At 30.3% G+C, this 19,423-nt stretch overlaps 1 protein-coding gene across 1 annotated transcript; it reads right to left on the minus strand.

The window, feature by feature from the left end:
* Positions 1 to 8,910: 8,910 nt before the first annotated feature.
* On the minus strand, positions 8,911 to 9,364 carry LOC132718748 (6-pyruvoyl tetrahydrobiopterin synthase-like). The gene has a single exon (XM_060702473.1). The coding sequence runs from the start codon at positions 9,349 to 9,351 to the stop codon at positions 8,911 to 8,913; it is 441 nt and encodes a 146-aa protein (XP_060558456.1). The 5' UTR covers positions 9,352 to 9,364.
* Between the last annotated feature and the right edge of the window lie 10,059 nt (positions 9,365 to 19,423).

Consider the following 19,423-nt stretch of genomic DNA (forward strand, 5'->3'; position numbering starts at 1 on the left):
TTCCTGCCATTTGAACATTTAAAAAAATCTTCCACAGCTACAAAAAGGCCTCTCGTATTCTTCCATCTACAGTTAACAACGATGATGAAAACCTGTCTGTCAACCTATGTATGTATGCATAAATTGCGTTCTTAGGATTGCCTTAATCAGAGACATAGATAACATCTCTGCCTTAATGAATGAGTTGTTAAATTCATTCGCTACAATAAGAAACATGGCTGTCACAAAATACGCCCGTCTCGAAAGCTTTAGGTGGAGATGTTAGAGATAAGAAGTGTAGCAAGTTGGTCACTTTAAATATTTTCGTATTTTTATCTGAAATTTCACCCTTATATGTGACCTTGACCTTGGTCGAAGGGACCTGAATGTTTTGCTCATAATGAGAATTTTTTTGCAAAGTTTAATGTAAAATCCTCAAAGCATGTAGAAGTTTCAAAGCGATCTAAGTGTGACCTTGACCTTTGACCTAGAGACCTGGTTCATGCGCAGGGTAATTCGTTCCAACGTTTAAAAGGGGTGAACGATTCTATAAAGCAACATTTAAATTCCCCAATGTCCCTGGACAATATCTGGATTTATAGACCTAAATTATGTATGACAAAGAGACCTTGGTTATGTGTGGGGCAATATATCTCATGGTAGTGAACGTTTCTAGAAAGTATTATAAAAAAGATTTCCATCCATGTGGGAGATATTGTCTTTTGTCAAGGTATTTTAAGGCTTCGTCATATTATTATCATAGTTAAAATAATAATAATAATAATAATAATAACTAAATTAATAATAAGTTTATTTAAGATTTTTACAGTACCAGGCAAGAGAAAGACTATAAGGATCTTACAACGTCTGCCGGTACAAATCGGTATATCTAGCTCGAGGGTAACTGTGTACGGTGCTACTGAGGCTCTACCGAGATTACGCTAAACTGTTACTTGAAAGCTAATTTTCATCGTCTGTAATGACAGACGGTTTTTGTTAAGACAATGGTTTCCAGATTTTTATAAAATATAAAGTTTAAAATAATTTTGGTATGAAACGTAGTTCGAAGTAAAATAGCTAATCATGCACATGCACATGGTATAAAGTGTAATGATTTAAATAAATATTTGTTTGTAGTTGAGTTTAAACTTTTAAGTTTCATATAAATTCGTATGTGCATTAATAAAATCAGACTTATAATATAGATAAAGGGATGTTAACCCTGTAATTTATATGTATATTGTATCTGAATGAATGAAAGAATTGCCTCCCTTATATTTTTTATATATGACTAAGTGCAAAGAAATTATACGGTGGCTGTAATTAGATGCCTTAACCCGTAAAAGCAACCCCTTAGCCAGAAAGGGTGGTCAAATGATAACTTCTGTAGAATTCTATCAATATTCATCGTCCGTTGAGGACTTTATGTTATTTAACACTAATTTAAGCACTACTTTTAAAGGTCCATCTAAGGATTATTCCTGTTCAGTTGATGATTTTACGATTTGTATGATAGAGAGCATCACCTACAACTATTAATTCTAAACTTGCTGAATTCACTTATTTGTCTACACACAATCAATTCAAAGAATAAGAAATTATAAGAACAAAGTCAGAGTAACCAACTGTATAGAGACTGGTCAGACTGCAAGAATGTACATGCTGGCCTTGTTCTAAAGTATTGGTAAAGGTTACGTAATGTTACGGTTAACAAAATAATAATTGTAATGTTTGTTATCTTGGTTTCCAATTTCTTCATATTCAGGGTTACCATCAGGATAAACGCAATATTTCTTCAGTGCAATCACAGCTTTCTTTTTTCTAATTTTTATTGAAGCATGTAAACTAGTCATACTAATCTAACAAACAATATCTTTTATAATCACTGCCTTTATCGTCTTAACCGTGATTGTATCGACAAAGTTTTTCTTTTTACAAAATTACGTTTGAAAAGATTTGTTTTGAAATATATTTATGAACCGATTAACAATATTGCAAATTAAATTTAATTGAATTCAAATGATATTTTATTTCAGTAGAATACGTAATAATCTCAAAATCTCTTTTGAAGTTTGACCGCTTTGAAATTGTTTAATCCGAATCCTCCTTGATAGATTGCGTCTTATATCTTTTTATATGCGTATCGGCGTATTGCCGATAACTACGTGTAGTATGACGATGCAATTATCCCAATCGGAAGTGCAATAATTAGCACACCACACACTGAGCATGTCGATGCAATAATGTGACCTAAAACGGTGTTTGGGTAATAATCTCCATAGCCAACTGTTGTCAACGTAATTAGTGCCAAATACATCGCTACGAAAACATTATCGAATTTTGAGTTATGAAACATTTCTGCGATGAACATAATGAATCCGAATATGAACATGAGTATTCCGAGCATAAACATAAGTACCTTTAATACTCTGACAAGAGGATTCCAATGCATTACCGTGGCATAAGGCTGCTGTATTGCATTATCAATTTTTGTACACATCGTTCCTTAACAAGCGACTAGCATACTGCTTTGAAAACAATGCCATTCTTGCTGTTGAACATAACGGCTCACCGAAGAAACGGGTATGTGAAAATCGCGTGTATACTTTAAATAGTGTAATAAGAAATAGCAAGTCATTTGTCACGGCTTATATATATCTCAAACGTTGTTTTGACTACATTAATGAGACATGTTGTTGTACAAACTGCTGGCGAATAATGTAGACGGTAAATTGTACAACTCCATTTAGAACATTTACGCAAGTTCGGTGTCATGTGTTCGTATAAAAAGCAAGCTCACAGACTGATTCGACTTCTATACGAGCGTGAAGCAAGGCTGTAATTTGTCATTGACATTATTTTCTGTTTTAGACGACGACCCTACACGTGATATCAACTTGACCTTGATATTCAGGTTGGCGAATTCAAGCTTTCTCTGCATATGTCTGCATACGACATTGTTCTTATGGAAAATAGCAAAGAGAAACTACAATCCATTCTGGATAATCTCAGTTATTGGTGTAAATGTAAGACGGTTCTGTTCAATGCCAGAAAATCCAAATGCATGCAGTTTCGCAGATGCCGGCTTCCAAGAAGCGAATTTGAGTTCAAGATTGGTACCAGCACGTGAGAAACGGTTCTAACATATAAATATCTTGATGTTATTTTTCAAGAAAAGAACGATTTTACGTACAACAGTTATTGTGAGTCTCTTTGGAAAACCGCAGGTCGCGCTCGATATCGAGCCAGTAATCATATAATAACATGAAAGAATTGGCTTTAAGTCTGATGAAAAATTGTAAACGTCATGTGTTCTGCCTTCAATAAATTCTATAAATTATTACATATATGATCTGTTCCAAACCTTCTTGTGTATATAAGTGTTTTTTATTCTGTATACAATGAGCATTCAATAACAAAACGAAAGTCGTTTTCAAGAGTATTGCATATTGAACATTTTCTATCATTTAAGGGTATTCTGGTTGGTTTTGCCCACCTGCCAGCTTGTACTTGTAGTCTGTGGGAGGACACTCCCAGACGTGTTAAGGACTGAACAAATTTATTTGCAGTAAAACAGTCAAGATATGGTTGGTATCTAAGGGAAGAAATATTTCTATAAAACAAAGCTGTACTAGAATTTGATATTATGGAGTTCCAGTTCTGTATAAATTGGGCATTTAATCTTGGTTTAATGAAGGACAAAAATATCTTATAATCACCTACACCTTGATGTAACCATGCATCAACAAAACCAAGTGAACATCACAAATCATTTAACAGGGAACACCAATTTCGCCTATTTTCATACTGTTCAATATCATCTATTAACAAAGAGTTAATAATGAAGACATACTTGTTTGTTCCCAAATGCAATATTTTTAACCAATATTAAATAACATTTAAATAATGCACAGTTTTGAAAGATACACGACCTGATTCCCCATAAATAAAGTCATTTGTGTAGTTTTTTAACACCCATTATTTTCTTACAAAATTGCTAATGCACCCTTTCAATTGATAAATCATTGACAAAACCACACACTTCGCTACAATAATTTAAAAGCGGAGACACGAGTTTATCAAATAATTCTAATTTATGTTTTGGTTGTAAATAAGTAAATTTGTATAAATATTTATTGAGCGTAAAACAACTTTTCGAGCTTGGCCTGCTATAGTATTGTGGGCGGTACTTAATGAACCTCTGCTTGTGAAAAGCAACAATTAAATAACAAAATTATTCCAAATCAGAATAGACTTCCATTGTATGAAAATTGTAAATTTTATGGTTATATTCCACCCTTTTAAAAATCCTAATTTTTGTTTTAGAAACATTGACTGTCATTTTCCACAGCTTACAATACTTGTGAAATAAATTAATACTTTTTGGAGTTTTTCAAGTGAATTTGTGAATATAACAATATCGTCTGCGTATATTAATAAGAATATTTTAAACATGTTTACATCTAAGCCAGTCATATCACCATCTATACAAAATTATTCAAGGTCATTTATGAACATAGACAATAAAAAAGGAGATAGACATTCTCATTGCCTACTACTCGTGAATATGTGTATTCCTCAATGCTTAATTGTTGATTTTACGGACTCAAAAATAGATTTTACAATATCAAACATCTTTCCTCGTAAATCTTGTTGTATCAATTTGTACAACAGATTATCTTTAACAATATAGTCAAATTTATTACTTAAATCTACAAATAAAGTTGCTTTCCTTGATTGAACAAGTGTGACAATAATCAATTTAATTCATATATATATTATCAACTGTACTCATCTTTGATCTAATCTGCTTTTGCTTCTGTATAAACATTGTAATTTTCTGCCCATATTATTAATAATACGGGTGAAACGTTTAGCGGAACAGCTTAAAAGTGTAATACCAAGATAATGGTTACAAAAATAAACAATAACTTATCTTAATTTATCTCATATTTATACCCAAAGTAATTTATAAATAAAAGAGTTTTACTGTAATATCTACGAATACCTACATTTCAATATCGAGTTATGTTTGTGAATAATTATTTTTATCACATATTTTTCACTGATTTATTGTTACAGCGTTACTATGTAATGTGAAAAAAAGTAATTTTCTTAGTTTTTATAAACAGATAATACAAAACTGTGTTATAGAAGCTTTTAGAAAATAACGTCATACAAATTTCCTTCCACGTCATTTCATTATCTTTGCTTTTAAGACAAAACATTCTTATATCGGGTATTAACCGAAATGCAGAACAGCAAATTTGGCTGGGGGGGGGGGTTAAAGTAATATACAGTTAATAAAGTAGTATTCATAACAAGCATTAAAATTTAGGTTTGAATAAAAAACATGTTTACCTTTGTACATTTTCTTCCATAAAAATACGTGTACATACATTGTAATTTCTATTATCAACTTAAACAATTTGTATCAAATGGTTTTATTTGCTTTGATAATTTTACTGAATAATCTTTTATCAAATTTTTGATTGAATGCTTACTGGATTATTAATGTTAACATGTACAAAATTGTAAATACGAATTCATGTGTGATTCTTAGTATTTTGCTATTGTAAATACATTGGTATTTCATAATAGAAAGACTTAATCTAAAAAAGGATTTTGCGCTCGTAGTACCAATCCTTGCGTATGGATACTTGTCTTTTTGTGCATTTGTCATCTTACTGCTGGCTGTGTGTAACAATTAGCAATCGTGACTTCATTGAATTAGAGTCAAACAGAACGTAAAGCTCGGTAATATTAATTGCAACAATGATGATCATTTCTACCACAGAGTGCACGTTGAATTATACCGATTTGCCAATACAATTAAACATACGGATGCAATTATGAAAACAATAAATAACTTGACATGGTCAATATAAGAATGTTTTAATGTATTTAATCCACGTTTAGACACTTTAATATGTCACATGAAATTTTCTATTTTTTACGATTGAAGTATTTCTAATGAATTGTTACATATTTTTATTTTGGTAAATCGGCTTTAAAAGACTTTTACAGATAAGCCAACCTACTTCAAGAAAATCAAACTTGACAAAAACATGAACTAAGATTTTGAAGAAAAGTCAAAAGATTAAAGATTCAAGTTATAATTTCCATGTTATAAAAACATCGCAGAGAAGGACAGGAAGGTGATAATCGGCCGCAAAACGAATAGTGGTCCCGAGGGCTTCAACCCTAGAACATAATACATTTCAGGGCCGATTATCAACCCATCTATGATGTGTATTAATGTCTTTAATACACTTGTAAGATCTTACAGAATCATTTTTTTTAAATTACTTTGATATTATTTTACGTTGAAATTCCTGTCTCTATAGATTTCTACTGTACATTGACTTCTACAGAGTTGCTTCACTTATGTGTATAGAAAGTCCACTTAAAATAGGATGCACGATTTATTTTCTAGGGTTGAAATTGTAGTACTTAGTCTACAATATTGTTTCTTTAAATTTCAATAATACATTCTACCAATTACGCTTAAGTTCCCGTCATTAAATCAAACAATTCGTCCTTAAAATCTACTTTCACTTTTACAGTTTGACGTGACGTAAAATGTGATGTCATTGTTTAAGTTTTTGCACAAACTCGTTTTCAGCGGTGCCGCCTGACACTCATAATCAGTTGAATTAATTGGCAATTTCGATTCTATATATAATAACAAATGTATTTAGTAAGATTAATTAATTGATTTTAAAGTATTGTTCACCATGATTTTACTGCGGTGGCTAAGGAAATAAGTGCTTCTTTGTATTGAACATTGGATGAAAGAGCCGTATGCAATTTAAAATTACTTCAAATTCACTTCACAATATCTTGATTTTAAATACATATTTAAATTTTGACTAAAATACGCATAAATCTGTAGGCATTCGGCTTAAAGTTAAATCGTTTTATAAATCTTAAAGAACAGTTTTAATTATTTCATTTTTTTTATCTTCAAATTCACTTCATAATATCTTGATTTTAAATACATATTCAAATTTTGATTAAAATACGCATAAATCTGTAGGCATTCGGCTTTAAGTTAAACCGTTTTATAAATCTTAAAGAACAGTATTAATTATTTCATTTTTTTATCTTCAAATTCACTTTATAATATCTTGATTTTAAATACATATTCAAATTTTGATGAAAATACGTATAAATCTGTAAGCATTCGGCTTTAAGTTAACCGTTTTATAAATATTAAAGAACAGTTTTACTTATTTCATTTTTTATCTTACTTTAGTAAATGTGGTAACAAACAACCAGAATTTTTGAAATGAAAAGAAACAAAACCAGGGAAAAGTATTTTTGAGAACAAAATGGGATAATTTCAACAGGATTGTCACATTTGATTTAACAAAAAAAAAAAAGAATGAAAGAAAATCGGCCATATTTGTTAGCTGTCAAAGGGGTATTTTGATATCTTGATTATAATTATTATCAGGATCGTTTCTAAACATTTGTAGACAAAAAGAAAGTTGACCATCCAGATTCGGTAATACATAATGAATTAAGGTTGTAAAACTACACAATTTTCACTAATTAAACGCTAAAAAGTACATAAATATGCATAATAATAAATATATATAATCTGAATTCAAGAATTTTCAATAAAATTTAAAATAAAACCATAGTTTGACCAGACAAAATGAATAAAAATGTACAAAAAAGAAGACTCCCTGTTGGGCTTGAACCCATAGCCAATGCAGTATCCTCATGAAATGAATACACGTCAGAAAGGATGTTCTGCGCCTCTATAATAGCTTATTACTTTCGTTCAAATTGATAAGTTACTTCACAAAATTGCAGGGAAAAGAAATAGAAAAAACACTTTATATTATTCAACTCTGCAGTGTTATATTTTGTTTTAAAAAGTTACAAATAGCATAAAATAAACTCAAAATGAATCAGTGACAGATATAATTAATTATTTTAAACCATTTTACGTACAGTAAAATACATAGAAACCAGTCATTTGATTATTCATCACAACTGCGAAACATAAATGGTTTATTGTCTTAAGGTAAAACTATTCATATTTTAAACTACCTGTTACAGTTGCCAAACAATTCTTTAACACCAGTACGATATTCTCATTTCCTTGTAATCGAAATTGAAACATTTTAAACATTAAATTCTTAAACTTCTTTACTGAAAAGTCAACATGGGAAAACGGCATTTTTGTTAAAATTTTAATAATAAAAAAAAGCGGAAATATTCAAACCCAAGATTGCTTTTTTTAACCGCCAGATTTAAAAGTTTATGAAAAGATTTAATTTTTGCATTGGCATGCAAAATTTTGTTTTTGATAAAATACTTTAAAAAGAAAATATGAAAACAAAAAATCGACAAAAAAAAGGCCCGGGGTTTTTAATGAAACGCAAAACATTTTTTTACATCATTTTTAAAACTCATAAATTCAGTTTTAAAAAAAGGAAAAAAAATTTAATGGGAAAATCTAAAATTTTGTTAAAAAAAAATAATGACAAGTTTTTAAAGTTTTTTAATATATACGATTTATTATATATTAATGTTGTACGCTGTCTTGAAATTTCGTGTCATAACTGACGTAGAAAGATTAATGATCTACATTTTTTATATTTATATATTTGTTTTTTAATCCATTGACATATAAGATGTTTTCGTAACAAATAATGTTACCTAACATATCTAACGTAAAAGAATGCCGCGATTGACGATTATAAGTTAACACTAGAAGTTAAATAAGTACAATGACGACAATGCATAGTCATAGATAAATTAACAGGGGGAAAGTTGGGGTGCGGTTTGTTGTACAGGTGTGACATGTAACCTAATTGATACCGTCTGAACTTTATAGTTGTAGCAAGTGCCAAATTATTTCGTTACAGCTACGATGCGTGCTCAATTGCGACATCGAACATGAATTTACGTATACTATTCTGATTGTTCACCTCTATAACTAGTGACATTCTTTTCAGTTTCATGCACTTTGACCTCATATAAAAGTCCAGCTGTAAGTTGTTCAGCCATTCTTTCCCAAATATAAACTGCAATATTCTCCGCTGTGCTGACTTTATCTTTAAAATAGTCAACGTCAAAATCCAAATTTTTATGATCAAGTGTTGACATAAACGCTTTTTGCATGCAAGCTTTCAGATCTGTTAGATTTAGCACCATTCCGGTCACAGGGTCAACAGGACCACGAAGAGTCACCTCGACTTTATAGTTATGGCCATGTCCGTTTGGATTATTACATTTACCAAATATTTTCTGATTTTCCTCGGCTGAGAGTTTTTTGGAATGAAGACGATGACATGCGCTGAAACAATCACTACGGGAGATATAGACGATCGGTTGCTTTTTTCCGGGATACATTATTACTCTGGTTTAAAATCTGAAAACATATGATTGACAAAAGGTATCAAACATGTATCTTTAAGTATGAATAGTTTGTGATAGCGTATAACATGCATATTACACTTCATTAAGTTGAGTTTCATAAAAATATAAATGTGAAGAGACTCTTTCCATTAAGACCGGAAACTTATTGTAGCCTTTAAATGATGGCATGGGGGTACGGCGGACATTGCCTATACAACTTAGTAATTCTCAATAAATTCAAAATCTAAATCCTTACTCGTGTTAGATGCGTTATATATTCCCGCAATGTTGTTTTATTGAACAAGAAAGTACAAATAAATGAAACGTTCAACATAATAATCACACGTCAGTTTCATTACTAGATCATGGTCACCTGTAAATTATAAAACATGTCAAATCTTGCTTTACCACATAGCTAAATTGTTTTGCTAATATCCACATAGCGATAGCTATTTGGTACGGAAACGTATTATGACCCCCATCATATTTGGGGCCATATTGTTGATTTTTGTATCATTTTATTTATTGGCATCTATTTAAAAAATAAATCAACAATTGCGATTGAATAACAGTTAAGAAAAGTTTCAGCCTATATTCAAGGAAATTTATATTTGACATGATATTTATAATTCGTATTTGTATTTAAATTCGTATTCGTATTTAAACCAATACAAATAAAGAGTGTTTACTAGACTTCAAATATTTTGCAAAATATATCATGTATAGCTCATTGTGATGGTGCAGATTATTTCCTACCCGCGAAAAATATTGAAGAGAGCGGAAAATGTTTTTCCTTCTAGGTACATGTATTTTCTTCTTTAAGTATCATCATATATTAACATCATGTATAAGCAGAATAAATACTGTAAACAAACTTTTAAAAACGATTTTAACGTTATCCAAACATATTTAAATTTTTAATTTAATTTCATTTCCATACTTTTTATTTAACAAATATCAGTAAATATACGTACAGTCATGTGTATATAATCAGTTATAAAATTTATTTGCATGATATGACATGTTTCAATATTCTTAATTTCATCAGTTAATTGTTAACAATAATAGACTAAATATACATCAACAAAATATGCGTTAGATATTGTCTTATTTACGAATACGATTAATTCCTGCACAATTTCTACATGAAAAGATAAATATCGCTTTAGTTTTAACATATTTTTATTTCAATATTTTACAAATATTACATTTTATACAGATTATACTTTATTTTGCGATATATGGCCACCAGACAATACACATGTACACATAGACAGAATGTACGTTCAAATGATACAAACTATATGTATATATTTGATACATAAAATTGATAGAGATTAGAACGAAAGAAAACTTCTATAGTTACTTTCCCTAAAATTCACTTTAAAGCTATCACAATGAGAACAATGAATTTTGCATTAGATATAATAGTCTTGCTGAAGGCTTGTAACAGTATCATTCAAAGTAATATTTACTTTCATATCATTGTTATCAAGTATAATTTAATTAGCACTGTTCATAGAATAACATATCTAGACATGGTATTTTCAAAAGATACAAATTAATATTTAGGCGACTGTTATATCATATCATCTATGTGTAGTGAAGTAGATATATCCATAGTATCGCTTTGACGAAATACAGTTGCAGATGATTTTAAATATAGACCCTTTCATTTAAGCGATAAGTGTTAGGAAGAGTTACTTCCCATACCGGATGTGACGTAAATAGGGGATTATTCTATACAGACCGTTTCGAATGTAACGTACTCGAAGCTTAAATGTTCACTTGATAATATAAGATTAAAAAATTGACTGACGCATACATAACTTCTATATCAAGACAATAAAAAAAACAAAAGTTTAGATTTATTCTTGCAATAAATTGCAGTTATGCTATAATTTCAATGGTGAATATTTGACGAATTTTATGCCATGTTTTTGCAATGGCAAAAAACTATTAACTGAATCAAATTTTTTATGATTTAGATAATACTTCCATACACAAACTGAAATTACGGGACATAAGATTAAATTGTTATTTTCTAGTTTTCTTTGCAATTTTCTCTCATTGAGAAGAAAGACAGCGTTTATGTGACAAACACGATTATCAATGCATTTTAAATGATTTTTCTTTCCAAGCTTACGAACAGTAGGACAGATGGACAATACATTTCTGAGGGTTTGTGGTAAGTAATTATTGATTTTTTTTCATTATGCCTTTTAAAAATCACACACAGAACCAGTGATGAATATTCTTTATATAAACGTTCTTGAACGAACGAAAACCATGAGGCAATGACTTTAATATTCATAACAGACGATAATATTATAAACATATTCTTATAATTACAAAAATAAAATAACTTTTCCTAGTGCAAGTATTTTCACAATTTTTATTGAAAATGGTTAAATCTATTTGTTGTAATAAATTGCTGAATTCGAATATTTATGTTATTTAAAATGACTCTCTGGGATTTTGCAGACGTATTTATTATATTATAATTAATGCTGTCGCGGAACTTATTTTTAAAAAGACCTGTATCTTTTTTAAAAGCGCCGCTGGGCTGTAACATTACAAATTAAATGGGTGCATATGTTAATCATACAAGCGCACTGGACTGTAATATCATAAATAACCATGGTGCACATGTGATAACGTCACTTATGTAAGTTGTTTAAATTATGAGCCGAATTTGGTAAAGACTCATCCCAGGGGCGTTATTACCAAAGAATGACTACCAACTGGCATAAATATAGTTGGCACATACATTATTATTTTTATTATTATTATTATTATTATTAATTATTATTATTCAGTTGTTAACGAAATTTGTACTTTTTTCTCTCCTTCTTTGAAACTTTAGTGAAAAAAAAATCTTTAAAATATTTGATTTATTAGCTTTTATAAAATATGCTATACGATTTAATGACAGTGCCTCTTTTCCGTCACAAATTGTATACATTTCAAAGAATTGTTACTTTTATGCATTAACATTTTTGTTTAGATTTTAAGAATTGCTTTTTTAGTTTGAGTATGGAGAGCCTGTCATATTGTAATCAAAATTTACTGTTTATTATTAATCATTACACCGCCTTTTTTTCGAAACAACGGAAATACGCATATTTTTAAACTCAAAGTAGGGTGCCTTCGAATCAGTAAGTAAGAACGATTCATCTGCCTGGTAAAACATGGTGTCACATTTTTACAATATTTAGATATTGGACATTTTTGTCCCATTTTACGTTCAATCCACGATTCGATCGAAAATGGTAACCACGATACCAGGCACTATAAGCCATAATCTAGTATTGAAGTTAACGTGATAAAAATATTTTGGTAAAGAACATTATTCATTTGACAATCCTATAATGAAATGTCTTATTTTATTACCAAAACTTCGACTCCTTCAATCTGCTCATCTTACAAGAGTAAGGATATAGATCTTTATATCCCTTTATCAATGTACTTAACCGTATCGGTAATGTTTGTCGTATCACACAATAGCGCCATCAAAGGCCGACAACATAAATCCGGTCTTAAATCAAAAGTTCTATAAACTAACTGTCTTTCAAAGCTAATTAATATTTTATTCTGCCACATTAAACAACCCTAGAACACTCACCTAGGATCCGCTGCAGGAAAGTTGCCATAATTCTTTAATACAGCAGAAAGATAAGATCATGTTACGAGTATCATTTTTTCATCATATACAGTTATGATTTATGAACTATTTGTAAAGGTTCGCTTCAAATATCTAGGCACTATGAATTGTTTCCGAACGAAGATTCATATTGTTTTATTCCTATACGAGTCCATTCCTACTCAATGATTTGACTCACTGCAATAATTCATAATTTTTATAGAATATCACAAGGTGATGACGTTATTTTGCTCTGGGCACTGTAGTTTCATAGATGAATTTTAAGACAGTTTTAAGTCAATGAAACCTAAGTTCATCCCAGGGAAAGGCATTTTAGACTGCAGGAGCTTGATTGAAAGGCCTGTCACTAAGAGCACTTATATTTTTAAGACTTGTATAGAGAACTAGATGTAAGTCCTCTTTTGGAGAACTTCAATGTCTAGAGCTTTTTCCGCCACCTAGTGTACATAGATTGTACATAATAAAATGTAAAAAGCAGAATGCACAGAGCATTGACTTGTACAGGAAAACACATGTAAATATTCTAGTGTTAAACTATAATGACAAGAAGTAAGATATTTAGGATATTGCATGATACAAAATCATTCCCAGCAAAAGATATAAGGTGCGTGATCTAGGATCATCATTATCCTCTTATTGAAGGAAAAAAGCAGATATAAATTGTTTATGAAAAAACAGTTATTTTATAGTTTATCTTATCAGAACACTGTATGTAGGTCAGGCGATTTTAGGCGTATCACTAAGTTTATATGAATTCGTAAAGAAATAAAGTGAAACGATACTTGAAATTTTTCTGAGAAACTTGACATTTAGCTTGTTGAATTAGGGCATCCGAATACAAATATTTCACAAATCATGTATGTTTGGACAAAATTGATACGATTAATATGATCTTATTACTGATTTTTATGAAAGAATTGTGACTCTTTTCCAACAATGGATCTAAGGTGCGTGGTTTAGGGTCATCATAAGAGATATAAATAATTTATGAAATACAGTTATTGTATATTTCAAATCATCAAACCTGTTTGCAGGTCAGGCAGTATCATTGATAAATATATTACTACACGCAGATGAGATGATGTGACAATAGCCTTATATTTACTATTTTTTTAAGTATCGAATGCAAAATCATTATTCCATTGGGCTAGCTTTAAAGCCATTTTTATGCTTTCAAAATAAAATTGTGAAAGAGTTGATAATATGCTTTTAATTCACTACCTTTATACTATACATACATGTACATGTCTGCTATTTAAAGCACGTTTGTTGATTTATTGCCTTTTTATATATCTTTACAATTAACAATTAATAAATAATATCAAAGATAGTGAAACAAGTAACATCATGCAAACAATTTTAATAACTAATTGGATTCATATGATTGTATGTACATTTATTGATATTTAAGCTCACGCACTAGAGAAAGACAAGAATACCTTCGTCCAATCAAGAATGCTTTTTTAGTAGGGATCATGTCAATAGGAATTCACAGTCAAGGCAAAGAAATAGAATTAACTTACAAATTTTGTTGTTTTTCTTTAAAAATATTATTATTGGATAAAATTACTCCACCCATTTTGACAAAATATACTACATATTTTATGTTTTCCTTACATTGTTACAACAAATGTCGTTAATCCTTTTTCATTTTATAATTAATTTTACATTATTTGATAGATAAAAAAAATCTATTTTTTGTTTAAAAACATTTTATCATAGACATAGATAATAGTTATCTACATTTCTGATTTTATTTTATTCCATTTTTACGGTCCCCTGATATAACCCTAAAACATACATTGCAAAGTATCGTCTAATATGGCAATAAATAATTCAGAATCTTACTACAATTCACCGCCAAAACAAATGTGATATGCATGAAACTTCATGTGAATTATGACAACATGCAATAAGCGTGCAATCACTACACCATCAGGGAGCTGATACAAAAGATCCTATCTTATAAATGCACGGAAAAATAGATAAAATGAATACATTAAATACACGTGAAGCATTATGACAATTACAGAAGTTTTTGTTTTGTCTTTTTGTTGGGTTTTACGTCACACCGACACAGTAAAATTCGGCGACGTTCCAGCTTTACTGGTGGTAGACCTCAGGTGCCCTTCCGTGCATTATTTCAGGCACGAACGAGCACCTGAGTAGAACAACCGACGTTCCGTAAGCTAACTGGATAGCTTCCTCTCATGAAAGAATCCAAATCCGTGTCGGGGTTTGAACCCACAGCGGTGAAGGGCAAGTAGTTTGAAATCAACGACCTTAACCACTCGGCCACGCACGCCCCTTCGGAGAAGTATAACAAAGAAAATATCAATAAACATTACTATAAATTTAAACTTACTATTTTCACAATATTAACGACATTCCCGGCGAAGAAAAAATAAAAATAACAATGCACAAATAATGTAACATGATATTTATCTATTTATTTAGTACATAAGTTTCCTAAACTAAATAAATTTGCAATTTCCGCGAATTCTCGACGGAACAAAAATAAACTGAAATACATATCAATTATTCATTAACAAGTGGAATACATATTAAATCACTAAAACTAACATAAATCACTCAGTTTTAATTTACACAATATAAAGTCAACATTTGTGTCTATATGTATTTCATAGTAATTTAATTTTAACAGATCTTTAACACATGGTACTGACATCTGAGTCTGGACCAATACCAATATCATTGTCATCAAATACAAACTCGCCACTCTTAATATCACTACGTGTATATACGTCAGATTTCTGTTTTTCATTGTCTATTTCAATCTGAACTGAAACCACGTCATAAGTGTTAATGTCATGCCGACATTCATCAAAAAGGTTTACATTAAAAACTTCTATCATTTCTTTAAAGCTATTTGTACAGCCTCTTTCACTGTACAAGATGTATTGTCTTGCTTTACGTAATGTAAAATTATGAATGTTGATCAAATGATGTTTCAAATATCCTTTCCTAATAAATGATGATTGGCATCCTTTGATTCCGCAAATGTATCTCTGTAACATTGTATGTTTTTCTATTTTATGTCGTCTTAGGCTTCTTGGTTGTTTATAACACTTCAAACATTCGTCACAGAAATAAGATTTTTGTTTATTGTCAGACATATTAACTTTGATTTGAAAAGCAAAATATTTCACAACACCCCTATTTAAGACTTATTCACATACATAGGCCATGCATATATGTACGTTTAAAGCATGAATTCATAAAAAATGCAAATTTCGTGAATTTTGTGATAAATACACTATTATGTTTGCACCGATAGAGTAATATACGAAAATAACGTGCTGAAAATGTCCCACTATACTGTATGCACCGTTGGTGTTTATTTTACGAAACTAACTTGCTGTGTTAAGTTTATTTGCACAGTTGGTAAGCAAATCTTTGGTACGCTGAAAATAGTAAAAAGAAAATAAATCACTTATTTCAAATAATTCGTGATTGATTTGTATTACTATTTAATATCCGTATATACCAATTATCTAATCTTATTTTTTGCCTTAGTTGCAGTCTTTCTTTCGATTTTTTGTGAATACTTATACGCTGATTTTGTTTTTATTTCACTTGTTTCAGACATAATTCTATTCTTTGAAGTCTCTAACGGATAATTATAGAAAATTAAACGGTCTCCCTATAACCTGACCGGACAACAATCTGCGGACATTACTCTTTCGTCGCAAAACTAATTGGCAATTCGATAATTTTCCAAAGTTTCTACCAAGCGCTTTGTAAATCCACTTTTATATATACCACATCACCAACAAATTGTGTTGCTGCTGATTGCATTCTACCACATTTTAGTTTTGACTGAGTTCTTCCCCTTAGACTTAAAAGGTAGTCATCACACCATAATTTCCCAAATGAATAAAGAAGTCTATGACATTTCCATAACAAATTTAGAATATCAGCTTCAGAAGTTTTGAAAGGAAAATACTCAGAGTCACTAACGTCACTTTTCTGCAATTCAGGAAGACTTATATTCCTATTCAATGACAAGAAATGTCCAGATGTAATTGTTATACACGAGTCTATTTCTTCGACTACATATGAGAGACCGTAAATTAATAACATACTTCCTTTTCAGTGTGAACAGTATAAAGACTTGCGTGAAAACCCGTTCAGAACTCTTTTTGATTTCGTTAACGATCCTCTCATGGACATGAATCAGAGACTATCTCATATTGTTTCAAACTACCCTAGAAAACTTGCAAAATTTTTTATATCCGCATACCTTAAAAGAAGAAGTGTATTGTTCTCTTAGTAATCAATTAACCTTGATAACTAATTTTGACTTAAACCATTATATACATATAGTTTTGTATATGTAATAAAAATGAACCCATTTTGCAATGAATGTGTGTATAATATAAGTATGTAATATTGTAATTCAAAGTTTTCTTTGTTTCACTATAATGTCTGTGTCCGTACTATTATTGAAACCATACCTCTTTTTATATACATATACACGATATACTTAACGCAAGTTCAGTAACGTAATATTGTTGTTATTCGAATATTGAATAGTGTGATCACTCTTTCACCAGTTCAGTAACACATTCTAAATGATATAAATCTTTCAAAAGTAAATTGTTTTCCAAATCCCAACATTCTCAGTAACGAGTGTTGTATATGTAATTTAAATGTATATAATGATATGTACTTGAATAATGTATATATATATATATGTATTATGATAATTACAATATTTGTAATATGTCGCCTAAATTATATATGTATAATAATAAGCACAATAATTGTAATATGCCGCTCAAAGTACCTTTACATAGTAACTAATTAGTTGTTGATATTTGATAACGTAAGAAAATATATTACCAGTATTTTGTACATGTACTTCAGATCATCCTATGTATAAAAGAAGTAACTTTATTGAATTATGTAAATAATGACATCATTGATTTCCCGGTGACATATAGGCCCAAAGGGCCGGGTGCCTTTTCTTTCATCTGTATATTATGTATCTATGTCATTTATGCACATGTCACGATAATAAACTATATCTTATCTTATCTTATCTACTCTGTTCCTTTACACTTGTAAGTAAGGTTCGACCATTTGTCCGACTAATCGTTCACAATAGCTACCCATCCCGGGCTCCTGCGCCAAACAATGTCGTAAATCTTTTTTTTGTCTGATACAGTGTATCTATATCAGGTGACAATGACGTCATTTTTGCATCATTTCGAAGACAAACTTTGCACGATTCGAAAAAGAAAATAGCCGTAAGTATTTTATTTCTGTACCAATCTCTTTGGGATATGAATCAGTCTACGGGGAAAAATATAACCTTTCCACAGATTATTGGATCTTCTTCTGTAAATAAGCCATTTTATCAAACAGTTTGCATAACCTTGGACGTTTTTTGTATAGGAGTGGACTTCAGTTGCAAGCTATACATTTCATTTTCTTGCATTTTCTGATCTACACCATGATTAAAATGTCAGGTTTACATTAACAGGGAGACAAGAAGGCAAAATTCTACCTAAATACCGGTATGTTTAGATTTTTATTATAAATGGCGTAGATCTTGCCTTTTCCTTCAAATGTCAATTTTGGCACCAGTTCTAAGTCAAAATAAGACTACAATTCAAAGCAGATTACAAAATTGGTTGCAAATGCAAAGCAACATGCCCTCCATCCTCCTTAATTATGTTAACTATGAAAAACATTTTTTTTACAATACGATTTCTTATTTCAGCTATATTTTAGATTGATGTCATCAACAGTGTTCAAACAAAACGTCGCGGCTGGATTTCATTATGCGTCTGTACTTACAATGTTGAGGCAAGTGAGGTGCGTAAAGATTTTAATTAAGCAATCTGTAATGATATAAATGTTTTCTAACTCTTGATCGCATTTATGATTGTATCATTTTTAACGAGATCTGCATAAGTGTAATAGTATTGATATGCATATGATTTATATTTTATATTGGTTATAATTACATTGTTATACATGGTTGTTTGTAAAAAAATCTTGAAACAAAGTGATCCCTCGGAAGCATTGATAATCCAACTTACTTTAGATATTACACTACATTGTATGTTTTTCTTTTCAATGATATTTTGCTTAAGCAGAACGTTTCTTTTTATTGAGTTGCATGAATTTTATATGTTTATTGGCATATTTGAGCACGGTCCGTTGATCTATATTCCGAGAAATAGTTTGCGGATGTTTCCCCTGTGCATATCAACGGATTCCACGCTTCCTCTTAAATATAAAAAGAAAAAGGGCGGCAAGTATTCCTAAGACGAATATACGGATTGAAAAGGAAGTCAAAGACTTATGTATTTCTTATACATTTCTTTCTTGTAAATTGTAAAAAGAAAGCAAATAAAATGTAACAACACT

Source organism: Ruditapes philippinarum, unplaced genomic scaffold (assembly GCF_026571515.1).
Source record: "Ruditapes philippinarum isolate M1 unplaced genomic scaffold, ASM2657151v2 ctg3505_1_1_1_1, whole genome shotgun sequence".
NCBI lineage: Eukaryota > Metazoa > Mollusca > Bivalvia > Venerida > Veneridae > Ruditapes > Ruditapes philippinarum.

Coding starts and splice junctions, on each gene's coding strand:
- LOC132718748 (XM_060702473.1), bottom strand. CDS start 9,351: ATGTATCCCGGAAAAAAGCAACCGATCGTCTATATCTCCCGTAGTGAT.